The sequence below is a fragment of the Lynx canadensis genome, chromosome E1, assembly GCF_007474595.2.
Source record: "Lynx canadensis isolate LIC74 chromosome E1, mLynCan4.pri.v2, whole genome shotgun sequence".
Taxonomy (NCBI): Eukaryota; Metazoa; Chordata; class Mammalia; order Carnivora; family Felidae; genus Lynx; species Lynx canadensis.
The window spans coordinates 58,722,492-58,747,130 of NC_044316.2; the positions used below are offsets into that span (position 1 = coordinate 58,722,492).

Below are 24,639 nucleotides of genomic sequence, written 5' to 3' on the forward strand. Positions count from 1 at the left end.
CAGAGAGAGAGGGAGACCCAGAATCCGAAGCAGGCTCCAGGCTCTGAGCTGTCAGCACAGAGCCCGATGCGGGGCTCGAACTCACGGACCGCGAGATCATGACCTGAGCCGAAGTGGGACGCTCAACCGACTGAGCCACCCAGGCGCCCCACCACTGGCTGATTTTTAATGGTGCCGGAAGAAGCCTGCTAAGTCAGACTGCAGGGGGGGGCTCTCGCGGGGTCCTGGGTGAGCAGGCCAGAGCGCCACACGCCTGTCACAGGAGGAGTCCCCGCCCTGCAAAGCTGCGCCTTCCTGACCCGGCTGGGCTTCCTCGGGGAGGGTTGGGGTTTGCTCACCTCTCCTCTCTGGCAGGAGGCCGTGTTCTTTTCCCTTCTCAGCCAGGGTCTGCACCGGGCCGAGGAGGCTGGAGAGTCTGAAGTGGTCTCGAACAAGCCAGATCCTACTTTACCAGGCGGCTTCTGTGGGAAGGCCGGCAGGGCTGGCCAGGTGTTCGAGGCCTCCTTCGTTGGCTGTGGGCCATGAGAGCCACCTGAAGGAAGAGGCTTGCTTTGTAGGAAAGAGCTGGTTTTCTGCGTTTGCACATTAGCGCAGTGGTGGGAGAGGCCAAGGCCTCCACATTAGCGCAGTGGTGGGAGAGGCCGGGGCCTCCCTCGAAGTGTCGACAGTCTTCAAAAGTGGAAACAGACGACTGACGTTTGAAAAACGTACATATTTCCCTTAAATATTTTCCTGACATTGGCTCATCAACACAGGAACGTCTGTACCGAGTCCGTCTGTCTCTTCGTCTCTGTTTACTCTTTATCGTGGGATGTTTCCAGCCGTTCTAACAGACGGTTGAGAGAGTAGTAAGATGAACCCCTGTGTACTCATCACCCCCCTTTTACAACTGTTTGCTTCGTTGTGTTGTTTACATGCCTGATTTAAGTAAATTATAGACATTCTGATATTAACCCCCCGATACTTCAACATGCATTTTTTAAAGACATTTTAATCTCTTCTGAACTAAAAGGACAGAACCGTCACGAAGCTCACACCATTCCCTTGAAAAACCTGTCCACAGGTGTCCAGGCTCACGCTCTAGGCAGGTGCTATTGGGGCCCCAGGGACACCCGCCAGCACCCGGCCCTGGGGCTGTGGCCCGGAGACAGACGGGGTCAGCTCGCTGCCTCGCACGGAAGAAAGCGCAGATGAAGGGGTGTCTGTCCTCCTCTGACCGATGGGATCCTCGGCTTTTCTTTGAGCTGGCTGGCTCCTGAGGCGGGGCGGCCCCGAAATAGCGAGCTCCTGAGCCCTCGAGTCGTGTCCTCATTCCGGGCTGGACGCCCCTCGGGAGAGTATGCTGCAAGGCATCGTTAGAAGGGGCAGCTATTTAAAGTTAGCAAATTAGGACCTAACGATAGCAAACCGCAGGCTTTTAATTTAGTTACAAATTCCAGGTAATTGACACACTGGTTTCAAGTGGGGGTTTGTTTTTTGAAACCTGCTGGAGTAAATGAAATGCCAAAGAATTTCCTTGTTTTACTTGAAGTGTGTTTATCGCCCCTTTGAGTTGTCTCCCCAAGTTCCTTTTAAGAAGGGAGTATTCCAAGCCGACGTCTTCTGGGAGTGCTTCACGCTGGGGAGGCCTCCGTGAACACAGTCCGGTCTGGGGAAGCTTCTGGGCGTGTCATTCGTGGGCTCCGGGAGGCGCCCGGTGCCGCCTGTGGAAGAGAGCTCCCAGCCGGTCTCTCTTGCCGAGCACAACCTCGGTGGGAACATAGTGCAAGTGAGACTTGAGTAGCAGCTTGCCAGGGCCGTCCTCTGTCCCCCAGCTGCCACCAGGCATAGGAGCGGCTTCTAGAGAGAGGGGCTCCCGCCTGGGGGCGTTGGAGGGGGGAGGTGCGCCCCCTCCAGGCAGTGCCGGTGTCTTCCTGAGCTGGGAAGCTCTCCACACCTCCTGGTTCAAGAGGTTTTACCGAGCTCGGTCTCCAGCCCCCTGCCCGCCTCCCGGAGTGCTGAAGGTGCCCACCTTCTGTCCAGTGTTTGCTCTTTCTGGTGAGCGGCCCCCTCCCTGAGTCCCCTTGTCAGCGTAGCCTCGGCTGTGGCCAGAAGGGTCCTTGTGAATAACCAGAGGCTTCTCCTGTGCCTGGGCAGAGGACACAGCAGCTGCTTTGCGCCTGCGGTGAAATGATGTAAAAACAGTCTCAGTAGAAAAAATAAAAAAAAAGAGATAAATATTAAGATGACAAAATAAAAGAGAACCAGCAAAGAGAAGGAAGAGATTTAAGAAATAAAATTTAATTCTAAAATTTAAGTGACCTTAAAATCCGTTACCAGTGAGTAGGTGTTCCAGGAAATGGAAAGCAATAAAAAATGAGAAGCACAACAAATAAGAGAATGAAGATTCAGCATACAGATGATGATTCTAGAAACCCGGGAGAGAGATCTTAATACAGTGGAGTGTGAGCTCACTGTGCACTTCACCACGGCACGCGCTTTTCCAGAGGTTACCACGACTCCGTGTGCACGCACAAAGACACAGAGCAATACAGAGACACAGGCAGGCATGCACACGCGCGCACACACACACACACACACACACACACACTCAGAGCTGCTACAGTTGAGTTCAAAATAAACCATTAGCAACTAGGAGCCTACGGACAGTAAGAGAACAATAAAGTTTGGCCACGTGAGCTCCATCCCGGGACTGCTCTGATTGCTTTCTCGTAGGCCACCTATTAATGTAATTCATCATCTTAATAGGTGCAAGTAGGAAAGTTATTTGATCAAATTAAAAATGAATTTTAATAAAAACTTGTAATAAAAGTAGAAGGCTGCTTCCTTCACATGAGAGAAATCTCTTCCACACCAGCTGCCACCGTCACTCCGCGTCTCCATCAGTGTGAGTAGCACCAGGAGAAGGGTGTGTGTGCTGACTCTAATTCATTCAACAAACCGTTCCGGAAGCGCTACTCTATATCGCAATTAGATGCGAAATCAAAATGAAAGGTGTACGTCTTCTAAAGAGAAGGCACATTTGCATTATTTACGTGTGATCTGAATTTCAGCTTTGCAAAAAAAAAAAAAAAAAAAAAAATGCTTTGGAAAACGATTAGCAGTGGCCGGCCGCTGGCCAAGCACCGCGGGCGAGCCCTGCCTCTGAGGGGGCGCGGCAGGTGCCTGGGGTCCCCACGGTCCTGTGCGTGTGGGGCTGCACCATTTCTTTATCTGGGCAGTGGTTGTATTTACATTATTATTGCTTAAACTCACTTCTGTGTCTCATGCTTTTCACATATGATAGACTTCACGATAATTGTTTGCAACGTGTTACCTTTTTTATATATTAAAAATATAGCTAGCAAGGAAATCCTGGGAAGGAAAGGAAATCTGATTCAGGGCAGTGACAGCAACAGACAATGACAAGAATGAGCTGGCCCAGAACACCGCATGTGTGTATAGAAAATCCCATAAAACTTGACTGATTGAAACGAAACACAGTTTGATAAAGGGAGGAGGTGGCCACACCATTACAGGGTGAGACCCAGTAAATTAAGGACATAAATTCTCCATAAATTAAACCATAAATTTCGCACAGTGTTGACAAATTGATTTTAAAGGTCAACTGGAAGAATAAATGTTTGAGAAGAGCCGTGAAAATTTTTTAAAAAGAGAAGAAAACAGATTTCTGAAAGAAACCTCATCCTACCAGTTATCAGTGCCACTTCAAGGTACAGTCAGAATAAGAGTGGACATTCCAGTCAGTGGGACAGAATAGAGAGCTCCAGAAACAGAATCTATACGTGTCGGAATTTGTAATTTAGAAAAAGAATAAATCACTCAGCATCTAGTATCCGGGGCACATGGCTTACCATTTGAAAATCTTTGGGGCGCCTGGGTGGCGCAGTCGGTTAAGCGGCCGACTTCAGCCAGGTCACGATCTCGCGGTCCGTGAGTTCGAGCCCCGCGTCGGGCTCTGGGCTGATGGCTCAGAGCCTGGAGCCTGTTTCCGATTCTGTGTCTCCCTCTCTCTCTGCCCCTCCCCCGTTCATGCTCTGTCTCTCTCTGTCCCAAAAATAAATAAACGTTGAAAAAAAAAAAAAAAGAAAAGAAAATCTTTAATCCCCCTTTCTTAATAAAAAAATTCCAAACATAATGAAGATTTAAATGTGAAAAAGAAAACTCAAAAAAGTGCTAGAAAGAATATCAGCTGGGAGAATTAAAAAGCCATAAAGGGAGTGATAGATTTTATCAAACACAAATCTTAAGTTTTGTATGGCAAAGAAAACAAAATTCAAAATACAGTCGGCCTTTGAGCGACTCGGGTATGAACTGCACGGGTCCACTTACATGCAGACTGTTTTCGGTAAATACAGTACGTGCTGTAAATGCACTTTTTCTTGCGATTTTCATAACAACGTTTTCTCGTCTCTAGTTTGCTTTATTGTAAGAATGCATATGTGATACACGTACAAAATATGTTTCAGTTAACTGTTATCGGTAAGGCGTCCAGTCAGCAGCAGGCTAAATTAGTAGCTAAGTTTCAGGGAGTGCAAAGTTCCACGTGGATTTTTGTCTACGGGAGAGGTGGTGCCCCTCGCCCCTGTGTTGGTCTTGGGTCAACTGTACGTTTATAAATGAGGGAAGATTGTGCAGCATATAACAAAAGGTTGATTCTTTTAATGTAGAAAACACAAAGATCAGTAAAATGATGAGTACCTCGATACAAAAATGCAAAGGGCATGAACAGGCAACAAGCAAAAGAAAAACAATTAAAAAATTATTAACCGGCATTAAACCTCAATATTAATCAAAGACATTGGCATGATATGTCACTTATCAGTTGGGCAGACGCTTGTTTTGTTTTTTATGGTGATAAACCCTGTATTGGCAGGAAGTGAGAAACTGAGCACGTTCAGCCTTGATGTGACAGTAAATGACTCTTCCTGTCTGGAAAGCCCTCACACAATGGGGAGTAATTCAGCACAAGCGCACCCATTCATCAGGCAGGTTTGCTTCTAAGAATGCGTCCTGAGGAAAACAGACTCAGTGTTCATACAAACAGGGTTCATTCAGACGTTGAAGAAGGTGATGTTCTACGTGTCAGCTTTCATACCGTCCCAAGACACACAAGGGCAGGTTAGGAAACAGCCTGGTAACCTGCGGTCTATTCCAGTGATGGGATGATGGGACACCAGTTAGCGGCAAAGCAGAATATACTCATGATCCAGGCAAGACCACGGATAAACCTCAAAGTCACACTGGCTGAAAAGGGCCTGGTATAAAAGTACACACTGGACGCTTGTGAATAAGTCACTGGGAGAATCCGAGCAAGGTTTGTCTCTGTGGGCAGTGGGAAGAAGTGGGAATTGCCGGGAAGGCCGGAGGGAAGTTTCTGGGATGTCGGTAGTGGTCTCTGTAGGAGACCTTCCCGATAACAGCTCATCAAAACATATTTTGTGTGTGTATTATATGTGGTATTCTTACAATAGAACTAGAGAAGAGAAAACGTTATTATGAAGATCGTTAAGAGATTGACAGGACTTACCGTATTTACTGAAAAAAAGCAGGTGTATGCCTTTGTCAAAATTCCGTGAACGTGCGGTAAGAGGTGTGCTCTCATTGCGTGTGATCTTACATTAGCATCAGCGGGCGAAAGCACCGAGCAGATCTGGGGATTTAGGCGTGCGTGCCGAAGAGTGCAGAGGGGGGAGGGGTGCGGTGCCTGCCCTGAAAGTAAAGTGAATCAACCGAGGGAGAGAAGAGATGTGATGACATCAGACGCTAATGCTGGACCCCAGGCATTTCCTGGCAGATTCTTCCAACTTTGCTGAAGGTTTGAAAATATTAGGGGACAAATGTTTTTAAAAAATAGCTGTCATGTGTATGACAATATTCTCTGGTAGAAGGAAACAAGCCCAGTCGTAGACACCGGTTGCGTGCACAGGCTGGGCACGGTCTGGAAGAGCAGGGTGGAACCAGTGTTAATGGTGGCCACGTCTGCGCAGGAGGGTGGGGGCCGGACCACAGGCTTCACACGCCCGTCACGCACGTCTGCGCTGTTTGGGACTTCGCAGTGACCGTGATTTCCTGTCGTCCTACGACAAACTAAATCAGGATTCGATTTTTTGCAAAAGGCAAAAGTGAAAATGTTAGCAGTTACCTTAGGATTTGGGGTAATTTTCACTTGCAGTTTGCTGTATTTTTATGTTTTTTTATGGCAAATACATGTTTTCTTTTGTTGGTTTTTATTTTAGTTAGAAAAATATTTACCGTATTTCCATTCTCAGAAACAACACCAAGCACTTACATGATACTTTTTGAGGTTACAGAACTAGGTTTTGTCTTTATTTCTTTTTTAATATTAATGCATTTGTTCTGCATAGAATCTGGAAGCTACCTGCTTTCAAGAGTGACAGGAAGAGCAGAATATAGGTGAAATGCTAGAAATCCATGAAAACCACCAAATCAGTCTCCTGCCGTGTTCGGGTGCTCACGTGTATTTGTCGGTTATCAGAACTATGTGTTGGGCACCATCAAGCACTGGGACGTACTGATGAACAGGATGACACAAGTCCTTTTACTCCCCAAACTTACCTTCTGCAGTAAAGGTGAGCTGTGAACAGCTATCTAATACAACATCAGGGAGTGAGAAATACCGGTGTTAAAAAGCAGAGTGAAGGGGTAGAGAGCGGAGGTCAAAATCTAGATAAAAAAAGGAGTAAATCTCAGTTTTCCGGGCCAAGGATGCGGCAGGCCTTGGGAACCACGAGTGCAAAGGCCCTGAGGCGGGTCTCTGCCTGGTGTGTTGGAGGAACAGGACGTGTCAGGGTGAATGGAGCCGGGTAAGCAAGGGTGAGCGCGGGGAGCTCAAGTCAGAGCAGTGGCCGGGAGCCGCGTCCCGCAGGACCTTCTCGGTGGGTCTCTGTGAGGACTTTGCCTTTTATTCTGAGGGGCAGGAAGCCTCTGGAGGGCTGTGAAGCAGGTGAAACGACTTACTTCAACGTTTCTTCCTCACATTCCCTCCTAGAAGGCTTGCTCGGGCTGCTGGGTAGAGGGGTAGGGAGGGCAGGCAAGAGTGGAAGCAGAGAGACTGGTCTGGAAAATGTGTGAGATACGGGTGCCTGGCCTGGGGCTATGGCCCCCAGCCGTGGTGGTTCTGCCCCCCAGGGCCCATTCGGCAACAGTGGGAGACGTGTTCGGTTGTCACGGTTGGGGCCCGGGTGCTGCTGGCATCTCGTGGGCCGCGGTGAGGATGCCGCCTGCTGACAAAGAATGATCCGGCCCCAAGCGTCCTAGTGCCCGGCCGGACATCCTGGCCTGGGAGGTCAGCGGGTAGGAGGTGAGCAGGGGTCGGGTCAGGTGCTGCGCAACTAGCAGAGCAGACAGGACTCGCCGACGGTCTGGGATTGGCGCGTCTGACAAAGAGGCGTCACAAATGGCCCGAGCCCGTTTCTGAGCTCCGTCGCGCACTGAACGGCACCACCGGCTGTGTTATTAGAATCACTGGCATCTGACCTTAGGGCTTCTGACCATCGTCACCGCCTCTGATTTTGCCTGCTCTTTGGCCTTTCATGGGCCAGCAACAGTGTCACACAGGGGAGGAGAGAACAGTGTGAAAAAGAAGCAAGTCGTCGACGGTTCTGGCGCAAAGGGCCTCGGTGTCATTGGCCAAGGTAACACTCGTGGCGCCTCTGTGACGGATCCGTCCACGCCGCGCTCCCGCGAAGAACCACAGCGTGAACCTTTTCAGGCGTGGTGTCCCTGTGCTTAATTTTCTGCTTAGTAGAACTTCGTGTTTTCAGCAGGTGTATTAAAATGCTTACTTCCCAGAGGACGCTTAAGTTGTTTTTTACAATTTCAGAGTCTTTGTGTGCTAACTCCAGAAGCTGGCCAACCGTGAGTCTGGTTCTGTGGCCTGTTTTTTCTCCAAATTCTAGGTAGGATACTCCGTCGTGGGTGCCACGGTTAGGAACCTCTGAGGAGCATCTGGCTGTCTGCTCGCGGGCCGTTTGCGTGAGCTTGTGGTCTCTTGGTGGTAGGAGTGGTCTCCTTTGGCTTTGCTCTTGGTGCTGGGATGTGGCTCTGAATCCTGGAACACGATCGCCTCCCCGGGAGTCCTGTGGGAAGCCCAGGTGTGAAGCCGGCCCTTTCATGTGGTGTGCCGGCGCTCCCTGCCTGTGTGCACGCCGGCGGGCGGTGTCGAAATCTCCGTCCGTCCTTTCGGCCGCTGTCCCCCCGGGGCCCCTTGGAGTCCCGCCCCACGCGTGTCTGGGGCAGGGGTCAGCCAGGGGCTCCGAGACACTGCTCAGCCGAGGCGGCTGCTTCTCCCCTGAGCGTGGCCCCCGCGTGCTGCGTGGCTTGGGCTGTGCCCGCGGGGCTCTCCGGGCGGAGCAGACTCACCCAGACTTGCTCCGTCGAGGGTCACATCCCTTCCCTTTCTGTCTGTATCTGTTCGCTTCTTGGTGCCTTTACGTGGCTGTGTTTTGCATTTTGTCCAGAACTGATTACCATTATTGATAAAAGGACTGGCGGGATACAAATTACTCTGTCATCACCGGAATCCAGAAGTGCCAATCGATAAGTACATTATAGGTAAAAAGACAAACAACAGATTGGCACGGTTTGCATAGGACCCAGGATGAGAACGAAGACGTCTTTCCCGAAGATCCTTTCTGTGCCACGACGAGAGATCCTGGTTGCTCTGAACCTGCCGGCGGGGGCGGTGGTGCCTGGGGGTGCGGGCAGAGCCATCGGAAGCCGAGGAAACAGGATTTGCGTGGAACGGAAGTGGCCGGCGGATGGAGCGTCTGGGCCGCGAGCCCTTTGTGCCCGTGGGAGGGGCCGCCCTCGCCGCCAGGCAGAGACCCTCACTTGTGCTGCTTCCCTCTGAACGGGACAACACCGGCTACGACAGCCACTACCAGGAAAACGACTTCCTGAATGCTGGCGGGCGAGGCTCGGCCCCCAGAGGTGCCCAGGGGTCCCTGGCAGCCGACTGCACGTGCCCCCACCCTGGAGGCCGCCCTCGGGAGCCGTGTGTCCTCCCAGCCTCCGTCCCTGCTGCTCTCCGACCCTCCCTGTCTCCCTCTCGCCCTTCCCACCCGGCCACCTCGGACGTGTCAGGCCTCGTCTGCCTGGCCCGGGGCCCGTCCCTCCCCGTGGGCCCACTGCTCTCCGACCTTCCCCCACGTCTCGTGTGCAGCTAGTGATGCACAGAAATGCTTCTTGGAGCTGTGCGTGTTTGCCGTTTGTCTGCTCGGCTTGTTGGAGGGCCATTTGAGCTTAACTTGTAAAGCAGGCGTTTCCCGTGTCTCCCACTAAGCGCTGCACGTTGCCCTGGTTACTCAGTGTTGCTTCTGCCCTGCTGGGTGCCAGCGGCTGGGACAGGAGGCAGGAAGGGTGGCTCCCTGCCCCCTGCCCCCCCCCCCATTGGTGTACACACGGCAGACAGGGCCTGCGGGGTCCAGTCTCACTGTGACGCTCGAGTTCATGGCAACAAAGTGATATGATTGAATTCGCTTTTCTGTGTCTCCTCCCACGTTTTTCTCTGGGGTGTCCGGAGATCACTCGCACTCCTTCCGGCACTCTCCCCAGCTTGCTTTCTTACCGAGGAAAAAAAGAAAGGGAACCCCGTCTGTCCACTATTTGAGTGGATGCCTCCTTTCCTGTCTCACCTGGCCCCCGCGTCCTGTTTCTCTCCTTCCGCTGATGGTGGGGGAGGGGGCAGTGAGGATTTCTTCGTAAATCTGAAAGGTCCAGAATTAAGAAAATCTGGGTTTATATTTTCAGCAAGACAACCCCCGCCCCCACCTTTATCCCCTTGCTTATCGGGGGCCCATGGTACTTCTCGTTAAATGTCCCCCGTGATGGGACTCCGTGTCCTCTGTCCCTGCGCTGTGACCGACTGTCTCTCCTCTCTCTGCAGGTTTTGCATGCAGAAGTGCGTGAGTCTGGTGCCCGGGGTCACACTGGATTTAATAGAAAAGTAAGTAAGATATTGGCGCTGTGCGGCTCTGGGGCCCGCGGGGTTCCCGGAGGTGCTTGCTGTCAGCCTGCGGGTGCGGACGTCTGCCCCTCGGGGAGGGCCGTGTGCCGATGGTGGCACTGGTGGTCGGCGTAGCACACGACTAAGTGTGGGGCCGCGACGGAAGAAACACGGAATCATTTGAAAAGCGTGAACATTTGCGGATATTCCCAACACAACGCCAAAGCAGAGGCTGCTCCCAGAGGTCTCTCTGCTCCCCGAGTGGGTTAGTGAGGTCATGGCCTAGCGCTGACCCCCTGTCCCTCAGCCCCCCTTTCACGTGCTGAACTCTGGCGCCCCCATCCTGTGTGCTGTCTCGGGAAAGGCCGAGGTCCAGGCGGGCGCGCCCCGGTCGTGTGGCCTCTCCCTGCCCTTCCCGGTCGACGGCGGCCCGTCTCCCTCCTGTCGTGGACACTCTTGTGTCTGCTCTGCGCGTGCATGTGTGCGTCGACTCACCTTGGCTCGTCCTGATTCACCTACTGGTTGTGCTGAAACCTTCCACTCTGGACACCGTTTGTTCCAGAATTAACTACAAGATAATAGTTCTCTAAGTCCTGATAGAGAAAATCGTGTGAGAGAACAGCGAGGGCCTGAGTTTAATTAAGTCGGGCAGGAAAGGCAAATATACCTCTGGGTTTTTCTCCTGGAAAACTACTTGCCTGCGTGTCAGGGGAAACAGACAGGAATGTTAGGTGTAAACGTCCACGTCAGGGACACGAAGGGCGCGGTCCTGCCGGGGATCGCGGACACTCTGTGGCAGCAGAAAGGCCACGGCAGTGCCGCTCGAACCGGCACAGACAGTGTGCCCAGCTCTGTGGGCAGAAAAGCAAGTGAACAGTGTGCACAGGAGGCCGCCGAGGGCATTTTCACGACCGCATGTCCGTCTGCGGGCGGGAGTCCAGGTAAGACAGTCCCTCACCGTGCGGGGTCTGGGGGAGCAGCTGTGCTGGCGGGCGTGGCTTCCTGCCCATCGTCTGAATTTTCTACGCAGGATGCACATAAACATAAGTGGAGAAGAATTAGGACGCCCGCAAACAATTCAGTGAGTATAATTACTCCTCGTAGGTTTTGAGTGAGTGTCTAAGGGCATGTGACTGGCCTGCTTCCCTTTGGGAACTTTGTTCATGAACAGGACGGTGATGGCGGCAGGGGTGAGTGAGCAGGACGGTCATGGCGGCAGGGGTGAGTGAGGACGGTGATGTGGGCAGGGGGGAGTGAGCAGGACGGTGACGGGGGCAGGGGTGAGTGAGCAGGACGGTGATGGCGGCAGGGGGGGAGTGAGCAGGACGGTGATGGGGGCAGGGGGGAGTGAGCAGGACGGTGATGGCAGGGGGGAGTGAGCAGGACGGTGATGGGGGCAGGGGGGAGTGAGCAGGATGGTCATGGCGGCAGGAGTGAGTGAGCAGGACTGTGACGGGGGCAGGGGTGAGTGAGCAGGACGGTGACGGGGGCAGGGGGGAGTGAGCAGGACGGTGATGGCAGGGGTGAGTGAGCAGGACGGTGACTGGGGCAGGGGGGAGTGAGCAGGACGGTGACGGGGGCAGGGGTGAGTGAGCAGGACGGTGATGGCAGGGGTGAGTGAGCAGGACGGTGACGGGGGCAGGGGGGAGTGAGCAGGACGGTGATGGCAGGGGTGAGTGAGCAGGACGGTGACTGGGGCAGGGGGGAGTGAGCAGGACGGTGACGGGGGCAGGGGGGAGTGAGCAGGACGGTGACGGGGGCAGGGGGGAGTGAGCAGGACGGTGACGGGGGCAGGGGTGAGTGAGCAGGACGGTGACGGGGGCAGGGGTGAGTGAGCAGGACGGTGACGGGGGCAGGGGTGAGTGAGCAGGACGGTGACGGGGGCAGGGGGGAGTGAGCAGGACGGTGAGGGGGGCAGGGGGGAGTGAGCAGGACGGTGACGGGGGCAGGGGGGAGTGAGCAGGACGGTGACGGCGGCAGGGGTGAGTGAGCAGGACGGTGACGGGGGCAGGGGTGAGTGAGCAGGACGGTGACGGGGGCAGGGGGGAGTGAGCAGGACGGTGACGGGGCAGGGGGGAGTGAGCAGGACGGTGACGGGGGCAGGGGGGAGTGAGCAGGACGGTGACGGGGGCAGGGTGGAGTGAGCAGGACGGTGACGGGGGCAGTGGGGAGTGAGCAGGACGGTGACGGGGGGCAGGGGGGAGTGAGCAGGACGGTGACGGGGGCAGGGGGGAGTGAGCAGGACGGTGACGGGGGCAGGGGGGAGTGAGCAGGACGGTGACGGGGGCAGGGGGGAGTGAGCAGGACGGTGACGGGGGCAGGGGGGAGTGAGCAGGACGGTGACGGGGGCAGGGGGGGAGTGAGCAGGACGGTGACGGGGGCAGGGGGGAGTGAGCAGGACGGTGACGGGGGCAGGGGGGAGTGAGCAGGACGGTGACGGGGGCAGGGGGAGTGAGAGGACGGTGCGGGGCAGGGGTGAGTGAGCAGGACGGTGAGGGGGCAGGGGGGAGTGAGCAGGACGGTGACGGGGGCAGGGGGGAGTGAGCAGGACGGTGACGGGGGCAGGGGGGAGTGAGCAGGACGGTGACGGGGGCAGGGGGGAGTGAGCAGGACGGTGACGGGGGCAGGGGGGAGTGAGCAGGACGGTGACGGGGGCAGGGGGAGTGAGCAGGACGGTGACGGGGGCAGGGGGGAGTGAGCAGGACGGTGACGGGGGCAGGGGGGGAGTGAGCAGGACGGTGACGGGGCAGGGGGGAGTGAGCAGGACGGTGGACAGGGGGCAGGGGGGAGTGAGCAGGACGGTGACGGGGGCAGGGGGAGTGAGCAGGACCGGTGACGGGGGCAGGGGGGAGTGAGCAGGACGGTGACGGGGGCAGGGGGGAGTGAGCAGGACGGTGACGGGGGCAGGGGGGAGTGAGCAGGACGGTGATGGCGACAGGGGTGAGTGAGCAGGACTGTCATGGCAGCAGGGGCGGCGGAACACCGCTCGGCACCATCAGGGCGGACGGGAAGGTCTGCAGCTCTTCTGCTGAAGAGCAGGTCTTGGTTATTGCGAAAACAGCCCACGGCTGACAGCGACCCAGAAGCCTCCGTTGGGAAGGCCACGGCAGGGGCGCAGGGTGAGGGTGAGCTGGAGTCGCCGGAGCAGGAGAACCAGGGGTGCGGCCACAGGTGGGAGAGCCAAACGTGTCCCGTCGTCGGGCAGGACAGGGTCCCGGAGGTGGGACCGCAGAGGGGTGCCATCGGTTCGCAGGGGTCAACGAGGGCGCGAGCGGCTGGGCCTCGTGCACAGTGCTGTGCACACGGGCGGGCCGGTGTCTGTCGTCCCGTCACAGCTGCTCAGCGCACCTGCTCTCCCCACATGCGCAGGGCTGCAGCCTGGCGGGAGGCGGTGATGTCCAGCTGTCGTGATGGTGCTCGAGGCCGGCTCGTCTGCTCGGTGCACTCCCCTCTCCCAGGCTGCGCTGTGCGGTCCCTGCCGGCTCTCCCGCACTCATGGTCGGGAAGCGAGGGCCGCACCGTGGCACACGTGGGGTGGGCGGTGTGGGCCGGTACCCGAGCTTGTGCTGCCACATGCAGACCGCTTCCGGCAAGTTCTCAGCAGTCACGTTTTATCACGGGTTGGTTGCTTCCGGTGGCCCGTTCAGAGAGGTCTCGGCTTCCGCTTTCCTGAGCTGGTTTCCCTCCCTGCCCCCCTGTGCCTGGGGCAGACTGGTGCGCTCCTCTCCCTCAGGCAGGGCGGGAGGCAGCCGTCCAACGTCTCTGTGTGCTGGCCAGTGTCCCGCGCGCCCTCCGGCCGGGGAGCACTGTGCGCACCGCCCTGTCCCGTCCCGTCGCCCGGCACGGTCGTGGCTGCTCTTGACCAAACTCCGCTCGAGATGAGTCACGTGGACGCATGAGCGTCGCATGTTCTGAGTTCTCCAGAGGAGAGGAGCTACCAACGCTTAAGTAAAAATACGAGTTTCTTAAGTTATTGGGTTAAACCTCTTTTTTTTTTTACTGGGAGGAAGCTGGCGTTCAGTTCAGCTGTGCTTCCTGGCTGGCATCTTCCAGCCCGTGGCACAGCCGGCGGGGCAACCAGGCCCTGGAGGGACCCTTTTCCTCCAGGCAGGCCTCCCTGTACCCAGACCACGTCGGGACAGCCAGCTCCCGTCCTGTCACTCTCCCAGACGTAAAATGTGTGTGGCAGCTTGACACCCTCAGCAGCGACCCACAAAAGAAAAAAATTGTTGAATTCAACCTCATAAAAATTTAAAATGTTTACTCCCTGGAAGACACAGCTCAGACCGTGGAGAGACAAGCCGCCGACTCGGGGAGAATGTTTGCAAATCACACAACCAACAAGGGACTTGTATCCAGAGTATATGAAGATCTCTCAAAACAGAAGTAAGAAAAAAAACCCTCAAAACTGGACAAAGGACCTGAAAAGAGACTTTGCCAACGAGAATTGAAGGACGGCCAGGAAGCCCGCGCAGAGATGCTCGAAACCGTTAACCGTTAGGGAGACGCACATTGAAACCACAGGGTTAGTAAAACAAAAGGCTGATGACACGCAGTGCTGGCGGGGGTGCGGGACGACCGGAAATCCCACGCGCCCTTGCGGGAGGCGAGGTGGTACCGCTATGCTGTAGGTGGGCCTCCCACGGGGCCCGGGGCCCCATTCCCGGGCATCTGTCCTGTAGGAACGAAACTGTCCGCACGGAACCTGTATGCCAGTGTCTGTGCGACTTACCGTCATCGCCCCAAACTGATAACAACCAAATGTCCTCGGGGGTGAAGGAATGAGCAGAATGTGCATCGTCTAGCAGGCGCAGCCAGCAGGAAATGGGGGGACATTTCATACGTGACACATGGTGGCCCCAGAAGCACTGTGGGGTCACAAACAGTAGCTCGGGGGGGCGACACCTGGTCTAATTCCATTCACGTGACCATCTGGAAAAGACAAAACGATCGGGTCAGAGAACGGGTCGCTGGTTGTAGGGTTAGGAGTGTGAGGGAATGTGGGGTGATGGGATGTTGGGCGTCCTGGTTGTGGGGTGGCCGCTCAGATCTGCACGCCCACAAAAGCCAGCTTACTCTACGACAGTACGGTTAATAAAATTGACATGTCACGTGGGGAAGTCAGAACTCCATAGGGGAGCACAGGTCGGAGTGACTCAGGGAAGGCCCGGCAGGCGCGGCCCGGCTGGAGGAGCCGGGGCGGAAGGAACTGAGACCAGGACTCGGAGAAGTGGCTTTTCTTCTGTGAGACGTGCCTGCTGTTCCCCGGGAAGGAGGCTTCACTCGCTTCACGAAGGCTGGCTAATGAGGGTTGAAAAGTGGAAGCGAACACCCTTAATCACGAAGATTTTGGTATTTTTCGTCGAGCATTATTTTCCGAAGTCATGGTGTCAGGGTTTGTGACCGCCGGCGTCCTTCCCGGAAAGCCTGCTGTGGGCATCCGTGCAGCCCCGTGCTTCTGGAGGCCAGCACGCACCGTGCTCCCCTCTCCTCCCCATCCTACTGTGCCGAGGGGTGCTCCACGGTCGGTTAAGTGTGGGCAGGCTGGGTGTATGGTTTTTCTTTTTCTTTTAATTGAAGGAGAAAAGCATCGTCAGTGTCGCCAGCAGTACCTTCCACGCTGCTTCCTGAGCGCCTCCGGGGGCGGTGGAAGGAACCCGGACCCGGAGCATTCGGCCGCGGCGCTGAGGGCGAGGCTCGCAGGACGGCCCTCCGGCCTCCACGGCGGCTCTCCCTGGGCGCCAACCCAGCCCCTCGAACACGGGTCCTCGCCCCGCCTTCCGGGAGCCACGGCGTTTCTGGATATCATCTGGGTTTCGGGTAAAGCCTGGAGGAGGAGAGTGTTCTCACGCGGCTACCCTGGTCACGATCCGTGGCTACCGCTGGTGACTCTGGGGGAGCTCTGTGCAGTGGAGGAGAGGTGATCCCGGTTTCGGACAAGCTCACTGTCCGGAGTGACCGGGACAGGCTGCGTGCGTCCAGAGCGAACCTCACTTTTCCCCGGGGCGTCGAGGACGGGGCTTCGTTTGGGGGTCGTGGCGGGGACGGGAGAGGGCAGACCAGGCCTCCACTGCAGCAACTGTTCGCGGTGCGTGGGCTTGGGCCTGAGTCATTGCCCTCCAGACACAACCCCGCGTGGTTGAGCGGAGGCGCACTGGGCCCCTCCCCGCCTGAGACGCTGCACCCCGTGGTCACCTGGCCACGGCGAGGCTGCGTGTGAGTGTTGGGCTGTGTTTATGCTGGTTCCAGACTTCGGGATTCCGCAGCGCCGGGGAAATACCTGGAGGTGAGGCTCCAGGAGACACAGCCGCCGGACCTGTTTCCGAGGAAATACGGGTTTTTAGCTTCTGCAGCTTTGCCTCAGAGGTTTCTCCGTTTACAAGAAAATGCTGTTAACCTTTTGTTTTAATTTTTAGATTTTTTTTTTCCCCAGTGGTGCTTAGTCTATCAGAAGCATTTTCAATAAGCAGATTTGAGTTTGCAGCTCCCAGCCTAGGCAGAAACTTGGCACGCTTATGTTTGATGGGGCCGTCCAGGTCCCTGGACTGGATTCTACGTTCAGAGAATGTTCCTGGAAAAGCGTCTCTGGTTTTTCTCGTGAATCGTAGCTCTTAGTTACGGGGGCCACACGGCTCTCCCCCTCTGGGGCTGTGTCCGTTTCCCGCCACTGCCCTGGCCGGGGGCCGGCAGGGCTGCTGACCTGAGGCGGCGTCGACCACACGTCAGCGGGACATGTCCGTGCCCATGGCTGTCCTGTATGTGGCTTAGAACCAAGCATGCGATGTGGGATGCTGAACACGAATGGTCCGTGCTGTGGCCGGGCCAGGTGAGAGACACCTGCGCTACCCTCTGCCCACTGCGTGGGCCACGTGCTGGCATGGTCGCCACTTTCTGACACGTCAGGTGCCCTTCGGCCATTCGGAGGCCCTTCCTGTGCGCGAGTCCCACCGTCATGGGACGCTTGACCTGGAGCTCACCCTCGACGTGCCAAGTGCCTCATCACGCCCCACGTGGTGCTCTCCTGTCAGAGCGCCTTTTCTCGCGCGGTCTGCCTGTCTCCACTCTCCACCCCGGAGCCTTTGGGACGTGAAGAGACACGGTCTACGGTCATACAGCTGAAAACCGGTCCAGACTCAGAGCGAGCTTCTGTTTTGCTGTGTTGTGTTTTAATTCAAGTACAAGGTGAAATCCTTTCATCGAGATGTGAGAGACTACAGAAAACAGAACCGGGTCTTGGAGCGGACAGAAGATGGGCATTTCCGAACACGCACAACGTGGGGCCGCCTCTCCTGTGGCGGGCCTGGTGGTGCAGACAGAGGCTGGGCAGGCCCCTGGCCAGTCTGGTCATTCTGGAAGCCGCAGCCCAGCCGGGCCCCCGTGCGCCGTTCCCGCCGGCCTCGACGTGCCACAGGGCCACTGTGCCTGAGGACGAGCTCTCCCCATCACATTCTAGGGAGAAGTTGTCACCAGTATGCCCGGGGTGAGCGTTGTTGTCACCACCCTGACACAGAAGCCCAGAGATTGGTCTCTAAGGGCGAGACCTACAGCCACGTTCCTTCTTTCCAGCATTCCAAGCATGAAAACCCCATGCTCCTGGGGCGACAGCTGATTTGGGGGGGTGGGGCTGTCATATTTTTCAAAACCTTCCTAAAATGGAGTAGCGGACGGTGAGTTCACCGCTCCTACTCGCCTGGGTGGGTCAGCGGGTCGGCTCACAGACATCGATCCGACTCCGGGTTGGGTGTGGAACGTCCCCTGCCTCAGACTGTCTGGGGGTCGAGGGCTGTCGGGAGGCATCCTGTGACACACGTCCACCCCACGTGAGCCTTCCCAACCACGTGACCAAGCAGCGTGGGGACACGGACACCGTCTGTGCACCAACCTCAACCTCGGCTGGGACCCGAAGTCAGTGTGCTGTTTTCACTTATAAGTAGCTTATATTTGGAGAAGACACAGAATGTTTCAAACGTACAGATTTTAATTTTTTAAGTTTCCTTGAAGTTCCTTTACTTTGACAGAGAGAGAGAGAATCCCAGGCAGGCCCCGCGTAGCCAGCACAGGGCCGGAGGCAGGGCTTGAGCCCTCATAAACCATGAGATCGTGACCTGAGCCGAAATCGAGAGCTGGACGCTTGACTGCCTGAACCACCCGGGCCTCCCCAGACACATGAGTTCCGAGGAGTGTGAGAAACCGTAATAAGGCGGTTACACACTGTTGCCGATGCTGGTGGGGCGGTGCCTGGCGAGGCCTCGGAGAGCCGGGCGGCCGGCTGGGCGACACTTCCCGTGGCCGGCTCTCCTCCCGAGACCGTGGGGCTCCGGGGCCCCGGGGTCACGTCCACACGCAAGCTGGCGGGGGGCATCCGTCGCTGGGGCTCCCGGGCCGGCGTGGACTCCCTGGGGTGGTTGCGTAGCCGACCCCGTCCCCGTCGCCCCCGCGTGGGACGTGTGTGGCCGTCACCTGCCTCGCTGTGAGGCCCTCAGCGTGTGCGTCCAGTGCAGCTCACCGGGTGACCCGATCACGGCCCCGGTCAGTCGGTGAGACGACTTCTTTTCGTGACAGTCGTACCACCAAACAGGAGTCGGCTGTTTTCTCAGCCCCTTGGTCCCGTTTCGTTCATTCGTCAGCAGTGCGTTCTGAACAAAGTCGTAGGCTCTGCAGAGTGTTGTGGCAGACGGCATGAGCCACGTGGACTGTGCCGTGGCCGTGGAACTCCTGGCCACACGCAGACGTGAGGTCCGCTGGGCCGGAACTTGACATCGATCTTGCTTTTTAAGGATTCTGAGCCCTTTCGTTGTGCGTCCGGTTTTACTCTCTCGTTTCCCCTCGCCACGGGGTAGTGCCTGTACTCGAGAACCTGTCACCTCTGAGTGTGACCGTGACCCTTGTCACTACACCCCTCTGACGAGAGTGACAAGTCATGACACAGAGATGAAATGGAGAAAACGGGCCTGAGTTACTGGGTTTTGTTTCCTTAATTTAATGACCTACAAAAAATAAGAATAGCGTCCGTCTCTGCCCCCTGCTTCCCTCCCGGCGCCCTTGCTCTGAAGGATCTTCCTGACACAGGTCCGGTGAGTGGCCATGCCTGACGTACGTGTCCCACGCCCACACGCCCTCGCCTGCCGTCCCCTGGAAGCTGTCCTTCCTCCGTGGGTGGCTTGAGTGAGGGGAGGTCTCCAGGGCCACAGCTTATTAGGCTCTGAGCTCAGCCGATGTCCTGCCCTGCCGGCTGGACAGCGGGTGACTCCCATGTCACAGGACCCCAGGCGGCGGGCATGGAGGCTGGTGGGGGCGGTGAGCCTCACCTCCGAGACCAACCTTGCTAGCACCGTCCTGGGGGCGGGGGCAGCGCCTTCTCCTGCTGCCGCGAGTCAGAAACCCAGCCTGAACCGTGTTGTGTCGTCGTGTCGTGGTCCTCTTTGCCATCCCTGGGGAGATGGATGGACAGGTGTCAGTCAAATTGCTGCATGGTAATTCTGTAACAAACGTGGTTTGTTTCAAGCAGCTGCCACCATGACTCCTCCTCCGCACACGCCTCCCTTGGATAGCGAGGGTTAACCCCTTCCCAGCCCCTGCCACCTTTGTCAGGTGTGCAGAACATGTGTTGTTGGGGGTCTCAACACAAGAGCGGAGAGAGGATCCAGGCGGTGTGTGTGTCTTATAATTACTTAGCGATCTTTAAAGCCGGGGAAGGAATTTGTTTTCTCATTAAGCTGCCGTGTCGGGAAGTAAATTAGAGCGAACCTTCCTTGAGCACCCCCAATTTCTAATTATCTACGTGAACCTGGCAGCCTGATAAATAAGCATGCTGCCGCTGGGGCACGTATTTATATTCCGAGTCCTCGGAGAGAGCGGCAATGAGATCCATGCCTGGAAACTCAGGGACATTTTTCAGCCCTGAGATCAAGTAATGAAACGCTTAAACGACACTGGAAATGTTAGGGCGCTCAGGAAGCATGGGGGAGCCCGGGAGACGGTGAGCCTCACCCGCGGGGCTGTGAGTTAGCATTCTGATCACTGCAGGCACAGAGCGCACTGAAAATTATTCATAATTAACATCTATTGTGTCAGCAGCATATTTTCGGGAGCTAACAGCCCTGTGTCTAGGGTACAATGAGCTGTCGTGCCCCGCTCCCCCCCACCCCGGGGCACGTGCAGCCGTGTGGCCGCTGCCGAGCCCACGGACGCCAGGCTGAGGCCAAAGCCTGGATCCAGGGGGCGGTTCTGCTCTGACCCCTCGAGCGATTTGTCAGCTTTGCTGCAATCTCCATGTGTAAGAGCCCCGGTCTTGGCCGCGCCCTGTGGGGGGGCGGGGGGGTGGAGGGTGTAAGAGGATGTCGGGAGCTGTTGCTTGGGAACACAAGGCAACCGTGGTCCTTCTGGCTGAGAGTCGGGAAGGATAGCAGGGAGCATTTATTGAGCACTTGCTGTGTGCCAGGTGCCATATCAAGGGCTCTCTGTGTGTCAACTCTCACAGTCCTTGCTAGAACCCTCTAAAGAAGTCGCTGGTGCTGCCCACGCTCTAAGGAGGGGAAACTGAGGCGCAGGGTGGGCAGGTCATCTGCTCAGGGTCTCTCCACAGGGGTGGGTGGGAGCAGGGGTTTGCCAGGCAGGCTGCCTGGAGCCCGTGCGCCGAGCCTCGCCATCACCCTGCAAGCCAGCGTCCTCCGAGGCCCCCACGGGCAGAGGGTCTGCAGGGTCACTGCGCGGGCTCGGTGGTCGCGATTAGAGTTTTCTCGGCCATCAGGTCGCAATCGTGCACGTATATTGTGTCTGGAAGGAAAGCGACCGAAAGACACCAGTCTTCATTCACAAAGTACCGTTCTTTCCAACGTGAATATATCGTGCCGGCTGGCGGAGGTGGAAAATCATAATTCACGAACGCCTGCCAGTCACAGGCGGGATGAGGAATGACTCACTGGAAGCTAATCTGGAGGCGGAGCGGGGGTCGCTGGCGGGGACGCGGGGACACTGTGAGCTAAGAGAGCAGCAGGCCCCCCGCGCCCCCACCGGAGCATCGTGAGTCAGCCACGCCCCGGAGCACCGCCGCTGGGGCCTCCCGCTCAGAGCCCTCTGAGGCCAGTAAGGGGAAGCGGGGACGCCGGGTCCCCTGTGTGCAGGCACACCCCGTCACGCCTCCCTGTCTGTTGGGATTGGCCGGCCCGACGGAGGCCGGGCCCTGGGATGAGTTTGTGCCGAGCCACCAAGGGGGGAGCGTGAGCAGTGCCCCAGGCCTCCCTGGGGCACCGCACTGGCCACTCAGGGCCTCATTTCCTTCTCTCTGGCACCAGCGTCCTGGCCTCATCATCAAAACGGACAAAACAGCGTGGCGCCTTTCAAGGCCCTCCCGCCCACCTGTGCCTCTGTGCCCTCCAGCATCCTGAACAAAACATGCGCCCGTGCCTAACGGAGGCCCTCGCGGCCAAGGTCCAGGGCCACGGCGGGCCAGGCAGGTGACCCGACGGGTCGCCACGGCCGCGTGGGGCCGGAGGGCATGGAGGGGGAGGCGTGGGCTTCTGCCCAATGTGCCCGAGCCAGCGCCCGGGCCGTTTCTGCCCGTGTCCGGGCGGGCACACTCCCGTCCTTCCCTCGCCCGATCTTCCCGTCAGCTTCCTCTGAGGGCTGGCCGCTCGAGGCCCCACTCTCGCAGCCGCTGGCGCCGTGGCATCGGGCAGAGGGGGGCGCAGTGGCGCTAAGCAGCTCTCCCGGAGGTGCGCCCCTGACACAGGACTGGGCACCACACGGCCAGCCCGCTGGGAACCAGCGACACCTCCGCGGGCCTTGCTCTGCCTGGATGTGTGAGACACCCTGGCGGGTGTAGTCCACGGGGTCAGACACTGGACGCCGAGAGTAAGGGATATGGGGACTTACTGGGGGTCACTCGCAGATGGACAGGGGACTTAGGGTCACTCGCGGGTGGACAGGGGACTCGGTGAGGGTCACTCGCGGGTGGAGAGGGGACTCGGTGAGGGTCACTCGCAGATGGACAGGGGACTTAGGGTCACTCGCGGGTGGTCAGGGGACTCGGTGAGGGTCACTGGCGGGTGGACAGGGGACTCACTGGGGGTCACTCGTGGGTGGCAGAGCCCACATCCGCCCTGAGTCCGGGGTCCCTGCCCCCTGTTGCCTGCGTGGAGGACGTGCCTGCCCTCTCTGACCCGAGGACACCAGCCTCAGAGCTGCACCGGACGATCTGAGCTCGGAAAGAGGGTTTCACAGGGTCAGTGCTCAGAACGCACCCACCCCGCTCCAGCCGCCTCTCGGAGCCGGGCCCAGATCGCTGTGTCAGATGCGACCGAGGCGTGGCGGTGGGCCCGGATTGCCCCGGCCTCACTTCCGGGGTGCCGCGTGGCTGCGAGGAGATGCCTCCTGCCCCGTGCCGGCTGGCAGCTCGACACGAGAGGTCACCGTGCGACCGGGCAGCTCTGGGCACCGTCTGTGGAACCGTTCACAAGGACGGCCTGGGCTCACCAGCCCGCGGGTCGCGTACTCGGAGCCGAGGGTCGGACGCCCGGCTAGAGGTCGGCCTCCTCCCCTGCGAGGCCAGCGTGCCGTGGGCAGTCAGTGGACGCCCGTGAGCGGGTGGTGGTTCAATGAGCGGGGGGCCCTCGCGATCTGGAGACCTGGGCCCACCCCGTGGAGCAGGAGGAGTGGGAGCCGGGCTGGCTTCCGAGGGGAGGGGCCGCTGGGTCTGGGCGAGGAGCACAGGTGACGAGGGCTCCTGAGTCCGCCTTCACCGCAGCGTCCAGCAGAGGGAGCCGGTGGCACAGAGCCGCGGGGAGGGCCGTGGCTGCTTTTCCCTGAGGAAGGCGGTCGCCCGACCTTCTGCAGGGACACCTGGGGCGTCCGGGAGGCTCCTCCTCCTCCTCCTCCCGCAGGTAGCAGGAGCCTGTGCGGCATGTGACGCCAGCCACCGCCCCCCCATCTTCGTGACAGCACTGTGCTCCCGCCCTAGCAACTGCAGAAAGTACGGGAAAACGATGGAGAAGCCTTCGGAAACTCGGATAGACAAGAGCAATACTGTTATGTGAGGTAGTGAAAGAATTTGCTCATGGACCCAAAACCAGAACGCAGAATTCCGTGTATTAACCTCACGGTGTCCTAAGAACTCACACGTACGAGCGTGGGATTGGGGCGATTCGACAGAACGCCAGCCCGTGGGGGGACAGTCAGGGTTGTAGTAAACTGAGCTTGATTTGAGCCAGCTCTTCCGAGTAACTGCTCCCAAACCAGAAGGGTCCCAGAGGAGGGATGCCTTGGGGATGCGGCAGGGCGCAGAATGGCGCATCGGGCGAGGGGCACCTTCGGGGACCCGCAGGGGAGGAGACTCTGGACGACACGTGAGTGTCTTCAGATCGTTCAGGAGTCGTGACATGGCCACTGCGTGTGACACGTTTCTGCAGGGTGCCAGGTGCCAGCCCCTGGGCCCCAGGGCCACCGGCGGAAGCTTCAGAGACGGCGGTCTTAGTGCAGTGAAGTGGCCCTCGGGGTCAGAGCCGCCCCCCTGGGAGCCGGGCCACGGGAAGCGAGGCTCACGACACACCTCCCGCCCACACAGCACTCCGTCACGTGGGGAGAAGCGAGAAATCACTGGCTTTCCCAGTGGAAAAAACTCGTTGATTTATTAGGGGAGCGAAAGGGGAAGGGGAAGGGAGAGAATTCTGCATCCAAAAGGTAGAATTTTAATTTAGTTTGATTTAGGACGAAGACGACAGTAAACGGTTCGGTCCCCTCCTGCCTCTACATCGAGTCCGTGCAGAAAGCATGACGCTTCACAAGGGAAGTGAAACGCGGGCAGTGGTGTTTTCTGTAGCATCGTTTATATAACCAAGAAAGGCTTTGGAGGGTTGCTCCTTCTGTATTTGCTCGGCAGCTTTACTGGGTATTATTTACAGACCCATCTACGTGTTCGATGGGTCACCACAGTAGCTGGATTCCCGTCGCTCTCGTGACACCCCTCGTGCCGCCCACGGCTAATTCCACCCCTGCCCCCGCTCCCGACACCACCAGTCCTTCTGTCCCTGTGGATTCGTCTCTTCCGGACGTTTGCTAGGAATGGAATCCTACAACGTGGTCTTTTGGGTCCGGCGGGGTTTTTTTTTTCTTGTTTTCCCCGCTTAGCATGTTTCCAAAGTTCATTCGTGTTGTGGGGTGCTTCCGTGCTGCTCTCTTCATTGCTGAGTAGCCCCCCCCCCAATACTGGCCTGTCCGTCTGCGTCCCCGTCGTCATTCACTGGCCGCGGGGGACGGTCTTGATGCGAGTGCCCGGTGCCAGCCTTCGTGTGCACATGCGTGTTGGTCGGGGCGCACGGTGCCTTCGTGTTTAACTTCTGAGAAATTGCCACGCCGTCTCCCGGAGCGGCTGTACCACCTGCGTCCCCATCAGCACGCGACTGTCCCCGCCGCGTTCATCGCCATTGGCCCGCAACCGTCACCATGGTCGTAGGCGTGACGCGGTGGTTGTGACAGGTGTCTCACTGGGGGCTCGTCACGGCGAGCATCGTCTCCTGTGCCCACTGGCCACTGTGTGCCTCCCCAGAGTCGTGTCAGAGCCTTTCCCCTGTGCTTTCTCTGGGTCTTTGTCTCCTCGTCGCACGTAGGCCTCACGTGTAAGCTCTTCTCAGATACAGGAAGTGCAAATATTCTCTCTGAGGCCACCTTTAAGT

At 57.6% G+C, this 24,639-nt stretch overlaps 1 protein-coding gene across 1 annotated transcript in view; it reads left to right on the top strand.

Annotated features, from left to right (window-relative positions):
• Positions 1-24,639, top strand: part of RPTOR (regulatory associated protein of MTOR complex 1) — a 334,568-nt gene that overhangs the window by 190,429 nt on the left and 119,500 nt on the right. The window contains 1 exon segment of the mRNA XM_030297026.1: positions 9,911-9,970. Within this exon segment, the coding sequence (XP_030152886.1) occupies positions 9,911-9,970 (60 nt within the window).